Source organism: Eufriesea mexicana, unplaced genomic scaffold, assembly GCF_001483705.2.
Source record: "Eufriesea mexicana isolate 0111107269 unplaced genomic scaffold, ASM148370v2 scaffold2087, whole genome shotgun sequence".
Taxonomy (NCBI): domain Eukaryota; kingdom Metazoa; phylum Arthropoda; class Insecta; order Hymenoptera; family Apidae; genus Eufriesea; species Eufriesea mexicana.
The window spans coordinates 683240-699933 of NW_016910162.1; the positions used below are offsets into that span (position 1 = coordinate 683240).

General features: G+C 30.6%; 2 protein-coding genes across 2 annotated transcripts in view; one reads left to right on the top strand and one right to left on the bottom strand.

Annotated features, from left to right (window-relative positions):
* Oatp58Dc (Organic anion transporting polypeptide 58Dc) overlaps positions 1-3646 on the top strand; it is a 7927-nt gene extending 4281 nt beyond the window's left edge. Inside the window, exons 5-9 of the mRNA XM_017902882.1 lie at positions 1-382; positions 595-1270; positions 1549-1933; positions 2433-2534; positions 2945-3646. Of these exons, the coding sequence (XP_017758371.1) occupies positions 1-382; positions 595-1270; positions 1549-1933; positions 2433-2534; positions 2945-3066 (1667 nt within the window). The 3' untranslated portion in view covers positions 3067-3646. The remainder of the gene's footprint in view (positions 383-594; positions 1271-1548; positions 1934-2432; positions 2535-2944) is intronic.
* A 3720-nt stretch (positions 3647-7366) lies between these two features.
* LOC108549511 (solute carrier organic anion transporter family member 1A5) lies at positions 7367-15918 on the bottom strand. Its single transcript, XM_017902921.1, has 10 exons — positions 15734-15918; positions 14418-14678; positions 13524-13733; positions 12516-12774; positions 11644-11785; positions 10881-11172; positions 10076-10268; positions 9698-9956; positions 8764-9205; positions 7367-8295 (listed from the first exon to the last, which is right to left on the bottom strand). The coding sequence occupies exons 2-10, from the start codon at positions 14674-14676 to the stop codon at positions 7367-7369; spliced, it is 2985 nt and encodes a 994-aa protein (XP_017758410.1). The 5' UTR covers positions 14677-14678; positions 15734-15918.
* Between the last annotated feature and the right edge of the window lie 776 nt (positions 15919-16694).

The following is a 16694-nucleotide window of genomic DNA, read 5'->3' on the forward strand; positions in this document are numbered from 1 at the left end:
ACGCTCTTCTACTCACGAAAGAATATGGTGCAAAATCGCGAGCTGTGAACTCGAGTCATATACCTGACAAATATCGGAAATTTTTATGCCTGGGAAACGAGAGCCGAGAAAACGAATGCGAGGATGCTGATGGGAACTTCGCACCCCAAGCGTTGCTGTTCATAGCACAGCTGGTGTCTGGAGTCGGTGGCTCGCTTTACTATACTTTAGGAGTGTCCTACATGGACGACAACATACAAAAGTCGAAGACACCAGCTTTAATCAGTTTTTCGTACTTTTTGAGAATGCTGGGACCAGCTATTGGCTACGGTTTAGCCTCATTTGCCCTCAAGTTTTACATTAGCCCTACCTTAACGCCTACAATTACAACTCAGGACCCTAGGTATGCTTCTACTTTACTTCTACTTTCACTTTATTCCTCAATTTGAAGTAGTCTATCTAAGACTAGATTGGGATTTTAAGATAGTTCAGTAGAAGATTCATTAAGTTTGTCCAAAAGTAAATATTGAATTATTTATTAGTTATAAATTTATTTACGTTAATTTACTACCTGTTTAATAAGACAAATTCATTAATCTTTTGTAACACGAATAGATGGTTAGGTGCTTGGTGGCTCGGTTGGATCATCTTAGCGTTCCTGCTCTTCGTCTTTGCAAGCATCATCGCGCTTTTCCCCAAGACGCTGCCTAGAGCTGCTGCTCGTAAAGCTTTAGCGTTGGAACGGAATAAATCAGCGACTAGCATAAAAGGAGGCGAGGAGCCAGAATTACCTGCTTCCATCTCGGACATGATGAGGACATTCAAACGGCTGCTAACGAATCTCACTTTAATGTGTAACAACTTAGCAACCGTCTTCTACTTTCTGGGATACATGCCTTATTGGATTTTCATGCCGAAATATATCGAAACTCAGTACAAACAGTCCGCCTCTGTTTCATCATTAATTACTGGGACAGTCGGCTTGGTCTTCAGTGCCTTTGGAATTCTTATATCCGGTTTAGTCATCTCTAAGTACAAACCAAAGGCTAGGTACTTGGCTGCGTGGAACGTAATGGTGGGAGCTATATCGGTTGTAGGGATGATTTCCTATGCTTTCCTCGGCTGTTCTGCTAACGACAATCAGATCACGGTTCAACCAGATGGTGCTTTAATGACACAGCTTCCATGCAATGAACAATGTCACTGCGACTACGTTACATATAATCCCGTCTGTTCGGAACATGGTCAGACCTTCATCTCAGCTTGTCACGCTGGATGTCGCAACATAAAGGTTTGATATCATTTTGTCAATGTAGATTTCGTCAGACGAATAGTGTCACAGTATTACCTACTCTTTTGGATAAGTCGTGTTATACTTTATATCTCAAAGCTGTGGCTCAAATGCTCGATGCAAAGTCAAGCCTAGAATAGTAATAGCATCCTATTTTGTCTTCTCTTTATGTAGACATTTATATTTAAAAGAATTAATTTACAGAAGCTTTAAAAACTAGATGTATATCTCAACTTCGTATTTTAATAATCTCACCACTTTTATCTGATTGTTTTTAGATGCAAAATAACGGTAGTAAGATGTACACGGAGTGCAGTTGTATCAAACCAAAGTTTGCTCGACCGTTGCCATTTTTGTTTGCGAACAACACTTTGCCACATACAACGGAAATGCCATTTGAGTCTACACAACCAGATGGATCAGCAAATTTGGGAACAGCAATACCTGGCGCCTGTTCCGTAGATTGCATGCATAAGTTCTATATTTTTTTGGCTGTGGTCTGTCTGCTCAAGTTCAGTGGCGCCACCGGCAGGGCGTCGAACTTCCTAGTCTCGGTTAGATGCGTCGATGAGAAGGATAAGACAGTGGCTATGGGCTTTGGATTAACTATTATGAGTTTATTTGCATTCATACCGTCTCCTATTTTGTTTGGATTTATTTTAGGTAAGTCTGAAAATTATTTAAAGAGAACAGAAATATTTATCCTTATATATAAAAATTATACTAATCCTCAAGTAAAAGCGTCTAAATATATGAAAAGAAATTTTATAGAAGAATATATTTGTAAAAATGAATATGATACAAGTTTTAGATGACAGTAGTGAAATATGAATATAAGAAGTTTTATAAGAGAATTAAATATATAAAATTAAGAAGTATTATAAAAGGGTTATTTAAATAGAATTAATAAGTTTATTAAAATTGCAAAATAAAGTTTATCTTAATCGCTTTCAAATTTTTAATTCTATTATTGTAAATGATAATGATTTGTAATATTAAAATAAATTCACGAATATAATAATGAAAAGTGGATTGGTATTACATCTATGAAATTTAATCATAGAATTCTTGAACATTTAAAGAAATATTTATTTAATGATTTTCACTCATTTTTAATGCTCTTATTCGACAAAGAATTATATATAAATATTTTTGTTTTCAGATAAAACCTGTCTTGTTTGGGGGAAAACATGTTCAGGTACAGGAAATTGTTGGCTCTACAATGGGGAGACACTGAGATATCTACTAAACTTTACTGCAGCCAGTAAGTTGCTGTTTACTGTATTCTGAAAATTTTTATTCATACTAGACCAAAGTTTTAAGGCAAATAACATCAGATACCCCGAAAAGTTCGTGCTGTTTTTCACGCATTTCTGTCATCGCTGCCAAAACGCTTTTCATCTTTCCAGCACGTTTATGAATCATATGATAAATGAAATTTATGTTAAATATAACAATAAATGTATAAACGAATTAGAGGCACAATATTGAAGCGTTTAGTTAACAGATTCAACGTGTAAATATATTATTACTGTCAGCATAAAGAATAGAACTTTTTGGAGTACCAATTATTGCTCTGAGAGCTTAAATTAGTGTCATGTAAAATACTACACCTAGAATAGCAATAATTTTCCATGAAAAGTCAATTTATTCTGACAAATATTTTCTTCTCAGCATTCGTAACGATCGGTACGTTATTCGATGTGGGTGTCTGGTACTTCGTGAAAGACGTGAAGATCTTCGACGAAGAGATCGAGCTGAAAGACATAGCTGAAGAACCAGGGGAGACACTTTGAAAGTGAGTCATTAACGATCGAGTCAGATCGCTTCGTTTCGAGGAAAGGTGAAGTTAAGGATATGGACGGCGAAGACGTTGATGAAAAGAAAAAAAAACTAAATAAATAAATAAAAAGAAAAAGATGGGAACGTTGGAAAAATGGGAGAGCCGACGAATAAAGACTTTACAAGTACCTTAAGCAACTTCTTAGATATTTAAACGCTCGTAGTACCTCAGATAGAACTTATTGTTGACTAGTTCACTCGTGAGGCACGGCATTTGAAGATGGAAATGAATTTAATTTTTTACTATCCTCGTTTTACTACAATTGTTAATTCTCATCGCCTGTGAGAAGTCTGGAGGTTAAACTATTGAAGACGATCCATGGAAGATTAAGGGTAGCATCTACAGCAGTAGGAGACTTTCGTGTCAGTCATAGACTCATGTTTCGTGTACAAAATGTAATCTAGGCAGGAAGAAATGATTCTTGTCTGTCGGTGAAAGGAGATGTTTTTATTCTAAATTTAATGGTATTATGTATCGTATTTTTTAAAATCAACGAAACGTTGCCAAGTTCTCGAATAATGTTAAGAAGAAAATCGGCTCGAATACAAACACTATTTTTTACTCAAAATAGCTTAATTTACGTAACATAAAATTTAATACGAAAGCTGACGTATTATTGAAATTATCACTATTAATCGAGGTTCATTGCGTATAATCTGTAAATTTATTTTTTAAATCATTAAAGGAAATGGAAATTAATACCAGTAGTGTCTTAAGATTGATGTATATTTAACTTTTATTTGCATAAAAACTCGTAAGAATGTCACTTAATGATATAATGATGGAATTTTGTTATGGTATACGAGTATATGGAATTAACACTGACGATAATAAAAGCAGGCAATAAATTAGGCTATTTCAATTTTGAATAGAGACCTATCGTTTTGAAATTTTAACTTTAGCAGTATATATCTTTCAATAAAACAATTTTATCTACACTTATCTGTGTTTGAAATAACCAGTTTGAAAAATAATTTTTTTCAAGAACAAGATAGAAATATATATATATCCTTCCTTTTAATTGAAAAATTACTTCAATTGAAATTTAATAATTTATCTTAATTTTGCAAAGTATTTATATAAAGTTTTGATTTTCTAGAATTTAATTGGATTCTAGAATAAATAAATATAAAAGGTTGGATAAATAACATAAAAAGAATGGAAAATAATGAATTTCAATGACTTAAAATAACTATAAAAGAGAATAAAACAACAGTGAATAATTTATCAATATACATATAATTATTGCATTTTTTGTATTATTAATATAAATAAGAATTGAAAATACCTTTTACAATTTAATAAGATAACTTATTATACATTTTGTCTAAAACAAATAAGATTACAATAAAGGAAGCAGATTTAATTTATTACAAATATTACTAGATACAAGAATTATAGAACACTTTTATATAAACAATTTAATTTCTTTGGATGGCGTTTAATTGCATTTTCATTTAATTGTTGGCAGTGCTATTTCGATACAATAATTAAACCAGTTGTGATTATACAATTTTTTTCCATAATTTTTCATTTTGTATTTATCAATAGCAAACAATTTCTTTATATACATATGTCCGGAAAGTACTATACAAACAAAAAAACAAACATGGTATGAAATTTGTATACTTTAACAAACTTAATTGTTTAAGAAAAGCTATAAAAAAATTATTTTATCTAATATTTCATTTCAAAATAAAAGAGAGCTGCATATCACATATCATAAATTTCCTATTAACTTTTATTAATTTTGTTTAAATGTGAGTTTATTTTACTTAATATAATAAATTTATTAGTTTAATACATATTTGATATATATATATATATATGTAGAAAAATACATTCTAATGAACATTAAATAAAAATAGATATGTTTAATAATAAATGTAATAATACTAATACAAATTAATTAATTAATGACGTATATAAATGTAATATTAAACTAAAGCACTAGAAGAAAGAACTATTCAATTAAGAGTAAAGTAAAGATACTCTGAATAAGGTAAGTGATCGTATCTTTCCTCAGCTGCTGCACTTTTCATTGTTGATTCACTACCAGTAGATGTACTAACGAGCCACGTTTGATGTTTCTATGAGGATCTAGGGACAACTGAAAACAGTCATTTTGGGTGCTTAGTGAAATATTCATTGATCGAAATTTTAGCTTTTACATTTTTAATTTTTAAATTTTCACTTTTTATATTTGTATCTTAATATTTTTCACTGAAAGATTCTCGAGAATCTTCTAGTGAAAATTAATTCACTAAATTCGAATTACTCTAGTTATACGTACATTTCAGTGACTTTAATGAATTTTAGCTAACGTAACTATTATTTTATCCTACTATAATTACGACAATGTAAATAAAATACTTTAAAAGGATAATATATGAGCTTATTCTTAATTTCGGTTCTAAGAAGTCTCCAACAAATCCTTTCTAAAAAGTAAAGTATAGAAATTGAGACTTTTATCGATGAATGACTCATCGACTGCCGGAAATTTTTATTTCTCTGTCACTGAATGATTATAAAGGATTATATATCTATCTTTCTCACTACGTGAGCAATCATCCTCATGGTCGTAAGAAATCTAATAGAAAAGGATACAACATGTAATTAGGTAATTATGAATAGTTATTTTATTCTAACTTATCTGAATATTATGGATAATATTTTTAATTAATTTTTATATTTTAAGGTACCAAAATAAGTAACAAAACTCTTTTTGGAGTGATACTTAAACACTAATATTTTTACAAAAGTGTCGAATTTATATTTATACATTATATTTATTTTATTTATTACATTAATCATTTTATTTCTATTTTCATATTAACAAAACAAAGTCGAATTTGAGCAACATAATTAATTGCTAAATGCAAGAAGGATTATTTATATTTTAAATATTACATAGTTTCGAAGTGGGGTATATTTGAAATATTAAAATATACCTGTTACAAAATAATTAATTGTATCAAATAATACATTCTTCGTCCATAAAATGGATATGTAAATTAAAAATTCTTTCAATATAATAATATGCTATGTACGTCATTAGAGAGAAATACGCATACTTGTCTTTCACGTTTGATGATACGAGAGAATGTTTGAAACTTAATTTGAAAGATTCAGAAAAAGGAACACTATGAAATATATTTTTCTCGTCACTTTTTTGTCTGTATTTGCGATGTGTATAGTAATTTTTCTTTTTCTTGCAGTAGGTGTCTAAATGCATTCCTTTGTGTCTGAAACATGGCCTTCAAGTGATTTTGGAGACCAAGAAAATGGTCAATATCGAGTTTTAAAGTATCATTGAGACATTAAGAGCTTATGTATGTTAATGAATACCTTAAACAACATTCTTCAGTAATGATGTATTATCTAAAATACGCAATAAATAACTATGATGCACTCTCAATTATAAAAACTTATAATTAATATGTGTATATAATTTTAGGTATATGTATTATTTTCAGCGTTTATTAACAAAATTTATTAATCAATGTAAGTAGCAAGTTAATCGTGTTCCTTTCTCAAATGGTGTCTTAAAAATTTATCTGTATAATAAGAAACAATAAATATATTTAAATGTGAAAATTCTAGTAAAACATAATGTTTTATTAAACTATGTTATAATTAAATTCATTTCACTATACTCTTTTCATTAAATGCTTAAACTATGAGTTTTATTTTTAGAAATTAAAGTAATTTAAAATGCTTCAAAATAGTTTTATATTTTGAAACAAATAATGTTTCCTCTGTAGTTTATCCTTTAAATCACATTTTATTTTGTAGACATGAAAATGATTTAATATTCTAATAACTCATACCGTATCTAATAGAAGCATGAAGAAACATACTTTTATGACATTTTTAAGTCTTTGAGCATTCTTCCACAAAAAATAACTCTTTCAATCTCTATTCAGTTACGCCTAAAAATATTGTACATAATTCACTTACATTTACTTTCCAATATATTTGATTTAAACATTTAATTAGATCCATATTACTTTACTTGCAATTTGATGAATTAAAATCATCAAAATCTAATAAAAATATTTCACACTCGTCCTTACCTGATAATTTAAACTATTCTTAAATACTTTTCAAATAACCACGAGTACAAAATCATCATTGATCATACGAAAAAGGAAACAAATGTTGAATAAATAAAGCGTCTTTATAAACTTTTATATAAAATTCGGAAACAAAGATCCAGCACGTATATCAGTGTATCATAACATAACTGTATATTAGAAATCGGTATGCAATGTTCCAACGCTTCCCTTGCTAGAAGCTTTTGGGCTAACGCTTTCTCGGGATTCTGGTCGATTATCTGTAATCTTGCTATCTACCAAGTTACTAATCCCTGAAGAGTACTGACCTCTGGAGGAAGGTCTCTTGGACGCCATGGCTACTAACGGAATACCGCCGACTGTCTTATTCTCTGGGATACTTCCACTTTCCCCTGATCTCACTGAGTCCTGATCTCCTCCAGGCCCCTGATCAACGTTTAATTCGTATTGATTGATCAACGACTTCACCCCTTTCAAAGCAGAACCAGGAACATAGGATTCCACTACAGGTATGCCGACTTCATTAAAATCTCCTTTTTTCTGTACTTTGTCATCTTGTCTCTTTCTAGAGAATTCGAAACTACTGGTCTTGGAGGAACCATCAATGTTCTCGTTTTGGTCCTTGTATCGCAGCCTTCTATTTAGCCTTGGATCCTCGTAGTTATCCGGGTTGGGGAATTCGCGTTTGAAGAGTGAGCTTCTGTTCGAAGAACTATAGTCGCTGTTGTAGACAGGTTCGTATTCCTTCCCCATGATGCGCTTGCGTGATCTTGCCTCTACCTGGTTCAGGTCACTTTCTACATCAGAGTCCAGATCCAAAGGTTTGTACGCTACCTTTGGACTCGAATCCTTTTTATCTTCTTCGTCGGTGGAACTTAATTCGTCTTCCGAGTCTAGGTTCCGATATCTTGATTTTTGAGTCTCAGGTGTCTGGTTGAGCGAAGATTTGGAATCTGTTCGACGATCACCAGGTCCAAGAGGACCATACTTCAGAGGCGATTCTTTGGTCTCTTTATCCTCTTTTGGTGTGGATTGGTTCTCAGTTAGAGATTTAGTTGGATCCTTTGCATCTTCATTTGTGACTTCTACTTGTATTGATGTTTGATCTGAGAAAGTCGTAGGAAATGGTGATGTTAGTTTGTTTGTAAATTGTGTTAGGCTTTTTGATTATTAGTATGTATTGCAAATAAATCTGATAATGATGTTTGTGTACGGAAGAAGACACAATACATCAAATTATGAATTATTGTTATAAAATGAAACGGTTATAGAGATTTTTATTATTTGAACGAGATATCATACCTAGTGAATGGAATAAATGAATTTCAGTTTCGTGAACTATTTGTGCTCCAAAACATCCTACTATAGATTTTTATTTTGAAGAACATTAAATTATAGAAATAAATAGTTTATGTTAAAATATAAAATAAAAATATAGCATATTTAATTGAAAAGTAATTATGTATAAAATCTGATAAAATTAGAAACGTTTCACCTTTGGTCCAAAACTAGCTATAATTCACGATTAGATATTCCAGAAAGATGAATGACTGCAAGTCCACATTACAACTTACTTTCATGGTTGGTTTCAACTTGCTCCTTTGGTTGTTCAGCTGCAGCATCAGGATTACGGGTCAGTTCTTTCAATTCTGTGCCCGATGTCGTTTTTGCCTCTTTGGGAATGTAAAGCTTTAAGTCCCGACAAAAGAACCACGCACAGATCTTTAATATAACGCACAAAACCAATAGCGAACCCGTCAAGTAACACAGATAGTTGCCAAGCTTGAAACCGTCATGTAGGTGGCATAAAGTTCTTTTAGTTCCCCAATACTGACACGTTAGTCTCGCTATCGTGTCGTAAAGAATTTTCCCAGAAACATTCACGAATATAGCAAAGAATGTCAACCAAAGTCCTATACTGATAGCTTTGTCTTGAGAGTTGACTGATCTCAACATTACCAATATATCTCCCACAAATGCCGTTGCAATTAAAATATATGCGAACAGAATTCCAAACTGAAGAAAAGAAATAAGTCTTATATCATTCATGCAAACATAATTCTTTCATTTTTGCTTTATATGTAATTACCTTTGACTGGCCATTAAATATAAAAATTGAATATTTTATTAAATTACTTATTTTATACTAAACTTTATATTTTAAAACTAAAATTTAAAAATGAAGGTGCATAAAATTTTTTAAATTGCATTGCATTAAATTTCCAAATTTAAAATAAAGACTTGCCCTTTAAAATTTCAAATATGTCGAACTTAAAAATTTTTAGTAAAATTGTACGTTCAATTTGAAACCTTTATATTGGATCTTCAAATTGTGAGTAAAATTTCCAATTAAATTTAATACAGAATTTTAATTAAAAAATGTTAAGTAAAGTGAAAAATTTTTATTCAGAAATTCTATTCTTAATGAAATAAAATTCAATTCATTAGTAAAAGAAGATAATAAATTCCAAATATACCTAATATTGGAAAAAATAGTAAAATACTCACCTCGAAAGCTAACCAACTGATTTGACAACTATTTGAAGTACAAGGTCCATCGATCGCGTCCACAGTTTCTGTTCCCATTAATTCTTTTACACAACTGCACCCACTGTAAGTTGTTATATCATTTCTAAGTTGAGAGGAAGTGCATCCAGCATGGCAAGGACTATAGAAGGTAAACGTGCCTTTAGTATCGCAAACAGGGCGAAAATCAGCATCGTTCGAACAACCACAATTTTTGTTGCAATATTTTAGTAAAACAAGACTGAAAGAAAAATGAAAATAAATAAGTACTTATTTAATAAACACTTTCATTTTTTCTATGCATTTTTAAAACGTGATTGCATTATTCAACATTTTGCTTCGTTTATCGATAACACTTACGATCCTCTCTGAGTAGTTCCAACAATGGGTTTCTTATCACAAGTTGCAGCAGTCAATGAAAAAATAATTCCAGCTGCCAAAAGGACAACGATAATACTGTAACCGACGATACTCCTAGCACTAGGTTTTGCTTTCGCAATTACTAAACCAGAAATAATTATAATTAAGCCAACTAGGATGGGTTTTAGAATATCTGAAATTAAATAATATTAATATATTTTTGAATATTAAAATAATATTGAAAGTAGATGTAATAGTAAATATTAATACAATATTGAAAATTAATTAAATATTAATATTAACATAATATAATATTGAATATCACTATAGTATTGAACATTAATACAGTTTTGGAAATTAATAAAATATTAAATATTAATGTAATATTGAACAATAATATAGTACTAATCCTTTGCACTATAATATCCAGCCTAACTCGTCACGAGTTCTTCATGTCAAATCTCCCAATTGTAAGCTTTTATCATGTGACCATAATTATATTTAAGATATTTTAACAAGCACAAAATTCGAAGAATTTGGAAAATTTTTACCCAATTTTATTGTGGCTAAAATAAATGTATAATGGTTAATTAAATTTAAATGTAATGATATTCTTCGACGTATAATTTTTCCTACTTAAATCGTAGTGCGAGGGGTTAATATAGTAATTAACATTAATATGATATTCAATATTAATATAATATAGCGTTAAATATTATTATAATATATATTTTTATAATAAAATATAATAATATTCAATTGCATATTATAACATTTCTATATTTTACACTCGCATGAAACTTACTTGATATTAGTCTCGACGACATTGGATCCTCGAAACCGAGTAACATTCCGGTTGGTTTCGGAACATAGAATCGCGATTGCGCAATAAGATTTTCGAAACCCACGAAGTTTACAATAGCCATAACATAAAAAGTACAAGCCAAGGCTTGGCACATAAAAATTTTATTAATGAAGAGTCTACCCAATGATGGCCAAAAATTAGAACTTCCAACCTTTTGACTGATCATTCTGCGAGGTATTCGACTTCGTCTGTCGGAATTGCTTAATAACGAAGCTGCAGCCTTCTCGACAACCTAATGTATTAAAACATACAGATTCATGAAATTCCAATTACCATACCACGGTACATATAATACTGTACAACGTAAGCCACGTAGAAGCCAAACCGATCAATTTCATCTTCCAAAAGTAGCAAGTGTTTTTAGCCATTTCAGCATTAGTGATTATTAGAAAAATGTTATTGAAAAGTGACAAGCAGCGCGATCGCAGTTTGTTTGCATCGAGTGTTAGTAAGACTGAGGTGGCGCTGCGGTAGGCGCCGAACGCACTGCCAGTCGCACGCCGCAGTTCGATGTAGTGGTGCTTCTCGATACTACAATCTGAACAGTGCAGCGTGTTCCTTAAATGGATAATTAGTATCTAATTTGTCAGAAGCTGCATGATTAATTTCAATGGAACTAATCAATTTGGATTATCTGTTGCTTATATATGTCATGTGCCGTTTCACTATGAAGGTAAAAAGTTAAATGTTATTAATCAATTACCTCAGATGGTAACATTCGAGGGAACCACGAGAGAAGTAAACCAGGCACTATGAACAGGATTGTGAGAATTGGTAATCCTAACCACCATGCGCCGATTTGCTCTCTGTAGGACTCTATAGGGCTGAGTGTCACTGCGTCGATTCTGTATCAGTAAGAATTTTCACAAAGCATTGAAAATTTTGTAAATTGCATTATAAATTTTAATTTGTTTAACCTAATGAAATTTTGTTCAATAGGATCCACCAGTATGGTATTGGTGGACATTTTAATACAGCATCAAATGGATATGAGCATTAATGATGAAGAAATTGAAGTCCATTTACGGAGGTTTATAAAAACATATATAGGGTGTCTCAGATTTATTCGCATAATTTATTATAATTCAATATTGCAGTTAAAAAATTATGCAGTATGTACATATTAATAGAAAATTTATAAAAGAGTAATTAATTTCGTTAATTATTTTATCGAAGAATTAAAATAATATTTCCATTATCTTTACATGAATTAATTAAATGAACAAATTTTTACAATAGAATTTATTAGTAAATAATTTTTAAGATATTCTCTCAGAAATATAAAAAATTAGCGACATGAAATCGATTGCTAAATAACTCATACTCGTGTTAAAATATTTTGTAATGCTATCAGAAGTGTTAAAAATTTTAAAAACAAAATTGATTACTTGTATCAGAATTTTCAAAAAAATTTTATAGAAAATTAATTGTTAAATGATATACAAGGTATTCAATCATGAATGTCAACAATTTTTAACACAAGATTGATTGCCAAATAATTCTTAATGGTAGCAAGATGTTATATGATAATATTAGAAATATTAAATATTCGTTATTTTTGTAGTGATAACTCACCTAAGGCAACCCCACGCCAAGAAGCTTCCCAGAAGAACACCAAAGATTTTTACAGCTATGAGGACTCCAATGAAAGCAGCTATGTGTTTCTTTTTCGTATTGTCGTCTAAATAAGAAATACCTAATGCAAAATACGCAATGTTCGCTATACCAGATATAATTTGTACAACGACGATCGTCGCGAATGTGAAATAGCAGGGCACATCTTCATGTGCGATAATTCTGGCAGAATTATCTGAACACAGATCTCGACTATCATCTGAAAAAGAATATGTAATTATATTTTAATTTATAAAGCTAATCCTAATACAAATTAAATTTCTCAAATCCCAATTTAAAGGAAAAAAGGAAATATCGGTTCCATTACTTCACAATTTCATAATTAACATATTTTTTGTGGAATATTGAATTATTATGAAAAAAAAAAGGAAAAGATACATTTAAAATATTCTTCTACACCGAGTTCCTACATTTGAAGGAAAAAAAGAGAATATTGATGCCATTAATCCTCATTTCATAATTAATATATATTTTTATAAAATACTGGATTATCATAACAAGAAGTATAAATTTGAAAAATTGTTTTTTATTGAATTCCTAATTTTATTGAAACTATATTGTCGCTAAATTACTTATATATTTTGTTCCTACAGATGTTAAAAATATGCAGCTGTTTTAAAAAGAAGTAATAATGAGTTTTATTGAAACGAAAACATAATAATTCAATTAATATTATCTATAAGTAACATTTAATTAGTATTAATTATTAATAATCATTAGTAAAAATTATCCTTAACGAATGTCTTTATTTGATAATAATTATACAATAATATATTGATAATAGCGAAGCACTAAAATTAAATATCAATATTAAATAATATGTAATAAATAGTAATAATTAAATAATAATTTTTAATTAATATTATATTAGATTAGGCTACCCAGACGTATCTAATGCATATAAAAATGTTCTAATTGGACCATTTGTAATAGCCATGTTTTACTCACCTGCATATATCGACATGTGTGTCATGTTTTCAGTTTCCTCAATGACTTTCGTGTGATGTGTCAGGTGTGGAATTATCATAATAAAGTACGAAACACTCTGCAGAAGAACCATGCTTCCAATCCATGCTGCTCTGTGAATTCTGTCACCCCAGTAAGCAACTATCACTCCGAAAACGAAAGGTGTTAAATCTGATATTATAAGTACCCATTCTGCAATATAAACAGAAACTTTATTATAATCAAAATAATAATCTTAAACTTTAAAACTCGATAAAAATTACATTATACTAAATATAAATATTAAGAAATTCTAGTATAATACTAAATACTTTTTGAGCCACAATTCTAAGCATTGTACAGAAATTTTAATTAATATTATGACCATCTGGAATAAGTCATGAACACGTACATATTCACATCTGTGAGAAAATTAAATGTAAATGTTTCCTAACACATTCATAGTCGATAATTTTTCCATTTTTTCAATATCGAAGCTTGAAAGGAACAGTACTTTGAAATTATTAAATCGGTAATAACCGAAAAATGGAATTTAAAATGACGTGAATTCACGTTGACAATGATCAACAAGAGAATGTGTCAATATTTCAAGATAGGACTAAGAATACTCCGTTATAGATGAGTGTAAAAAATTCAGAAAGCTTTTCATTGCAATTATGAAATAATAAAATGAAAAATAAAAAATTGGAAAGCCAAGAAAAATATCGCAATTGCTATTGTAATCTTTTTTCAATATCGTCTTCAACGCCATAACTATTGGAAGATCGACTATGGTTCGTATGAGTCTTCGTTGAAATAATGAATATTATTCGCTAACGGAAGTTTTGTTTTTACAGGTATTAACTTGTTACTTATTATGGTAACTGAAATACATGCCCATTACATAGGGGTCAAATTGGAACCTCCTAGTGATCGTGGGTCCTACCACGTGGAGGTAGGCGTAAGCAGCAGCTTGGATCAGCCCAACCCATGACATCAGACCAACGAAAAGTCGTCTGGTTGCGAATCTTGCCAATCTCGGGCATGGTAACTGTCCACAGCCACAGTCTATTAACTGACTAGGTATGGGATTAGCTGGTCCAGCTAGACCACCTTCCACCTCTGAGCGCACCACCTCTTGAAGATGTATAGCCATTCCTTTAAAACAACATACAGTGAGACACAGATTAAAACAAAATCAGTACTGAAAATTTTACAATATTTTCATTAAAATTGCTGTTCTTTAAGCTTTTGTTGGTTATAAAGGTGAAAGTCATCTACTTTTGTTATTGGGTTCCTGAATTCTTGCTAGAGTAAAATTTTTTATTTTTATGCTCGATGATGATAAATTAGAATGTCAGTACATGTAACACTTGTAATATCAAATATTTCATGTATAAAATTTTGAGCAGGATGTATTGTACTAATACTGTACCAATACAGAATAATGTATAATTATCATAATTTATTATGATTTTAAAAAATTATTATTATATATTAGTAATTTTAATAAATCATGAATTTAAAATTATAATTAAATTTTTTTTTTAATTTTTACAAAATTGTAATATACTCCAATTTTATTTCACGTTCAATAATACATAAAATAGATTAAAATGTATTAAAATATGAAATAATAATAACTACTATCTAGGTATTATTTTATATCCAGTTATAACCAACAAAAGTTTACTATGTAATGAATTAATACAGTGTATAATATAATACAACATACGATAAACTGCAGTATATTACAACATTGTACATCCAATATACTTTACTATATGCAGTATACAATATAGCATGTACTATACCACAGTACCATGTACTCCATAACGATGTACTATAGTACACACTATAGCACACTAAAATACAGTATGTACTATAATACAGCACAGAGTAGTATACACTATAGTACAGCATGATACAGCAAATGCTGTATAATATAGCACACGTTTATTTTCCTATATTTATACATAATTAGCACCAGTTGTGATTACGTTAACGCTGTATTACACGTGTCTAACGACTTATGTGTCACGATGAATCACCTGATGACGTCTTTCAGGATTAATAGAATTTCCATCGAGATTCCTCACTGCGTACGATCACCGCACTTTGCACGCCAATTACTTATCCATCACAACAGACCGGGACATGGAAACTGACCCAGCCCTGTCAACCTTCAATCTCAGCAAACTTCAGCGCCTTACCTTGCAGAAGAGGTCGGATCGATCAACCTTCTATTCCTACGCACTGTCGAACACGTCGATTTTCCACGTCGATCCGGTTCATCAATCAATCGATGTTCAATCACATGTTGACATCTCGATTGCTTATTCGATTCGATCTAACACACACGATTGGTCCACTCTTCCCGATTCTTGCGATTCACTAAAAAGACCAACTAATAAAGAGCAAACCGACTAACGTGAGGCCAGAGGCGAGGCACTTTTAGTCGACGCACGTTATCTTGTTACAGATACGCTGCTCAGATATCTTCCGATAAAGGTGGAGTGTAATATACGCATGTGCTACAATAGGAGAAGGTGATACTCGTACCTCGAGTCGGACGGGAAAAATATTTATGAGATGTGTACTTCGATCGCCGGCGAACCGATAATCCATAAATTCAATATTTAAATGGACGAACGGTGTGACAGATAAAAATCTTATCAGCGAAGATCGGCTAAGGTATAATTAGGGCGTATCGGTGTAGCAGCTTTTAATTTCTAATCAAGATAGTTGTAGCAATAGTGAAACGATATTCATCGGCTGGGAAATGAGTGATAAATGTATACTTGAAATTAATGATGAGTCAGTTTTTCAGTATTGCTCTTAATTATATTGTTTTGTACAATGAGAAAATGAGTATGATAAATGAATAAGTATTAAACTGCATGAATGAGTTTAGTAAGTAAATATAGCGAACATGTTTCTTTTTCTTTTATATTGTGAAGTTTTATTTCAACTGTAATTATTTTTATTTTAGATTTTGCTAAGGAGAAATGAAGAATAAAAATGGGGGAAAAGTGGGAAAGGAAATGTAGGTCATATGTAATATATATAGTAGAATATTCCTTGTTAAATATTATTACATTTCATGGAATATAATAGCATTATCGTCAATTTACAATTGTAAAAATTTTATCTGAACTAATTGTAAGAAATAAT

Bases quoted from the DNA above. Each gene is read 5' to 3' on its own strand.
- LOC108549511 (XM_017902921.1), bottom strand. From the start codon at position 14,676: ATGGCTATACATCTTCAAGAGGTGGTGCGCTCAGAGGTGGAAGGTGGT. The intron at 13,734-14,417 runs GCATGTATTTCA...TTTATATTGCAG, and splicing joins ATTTGACCCCTATGTAATGG to AATGGGTACTTATAATATCA. The intron at 10,269-10,880 runs GTAAGTTTCATG...ATTTAATTTCAG, and splicing joins GTCGTCGAGACTAATATCAA to ATATTCTAAAACCCATCCTA.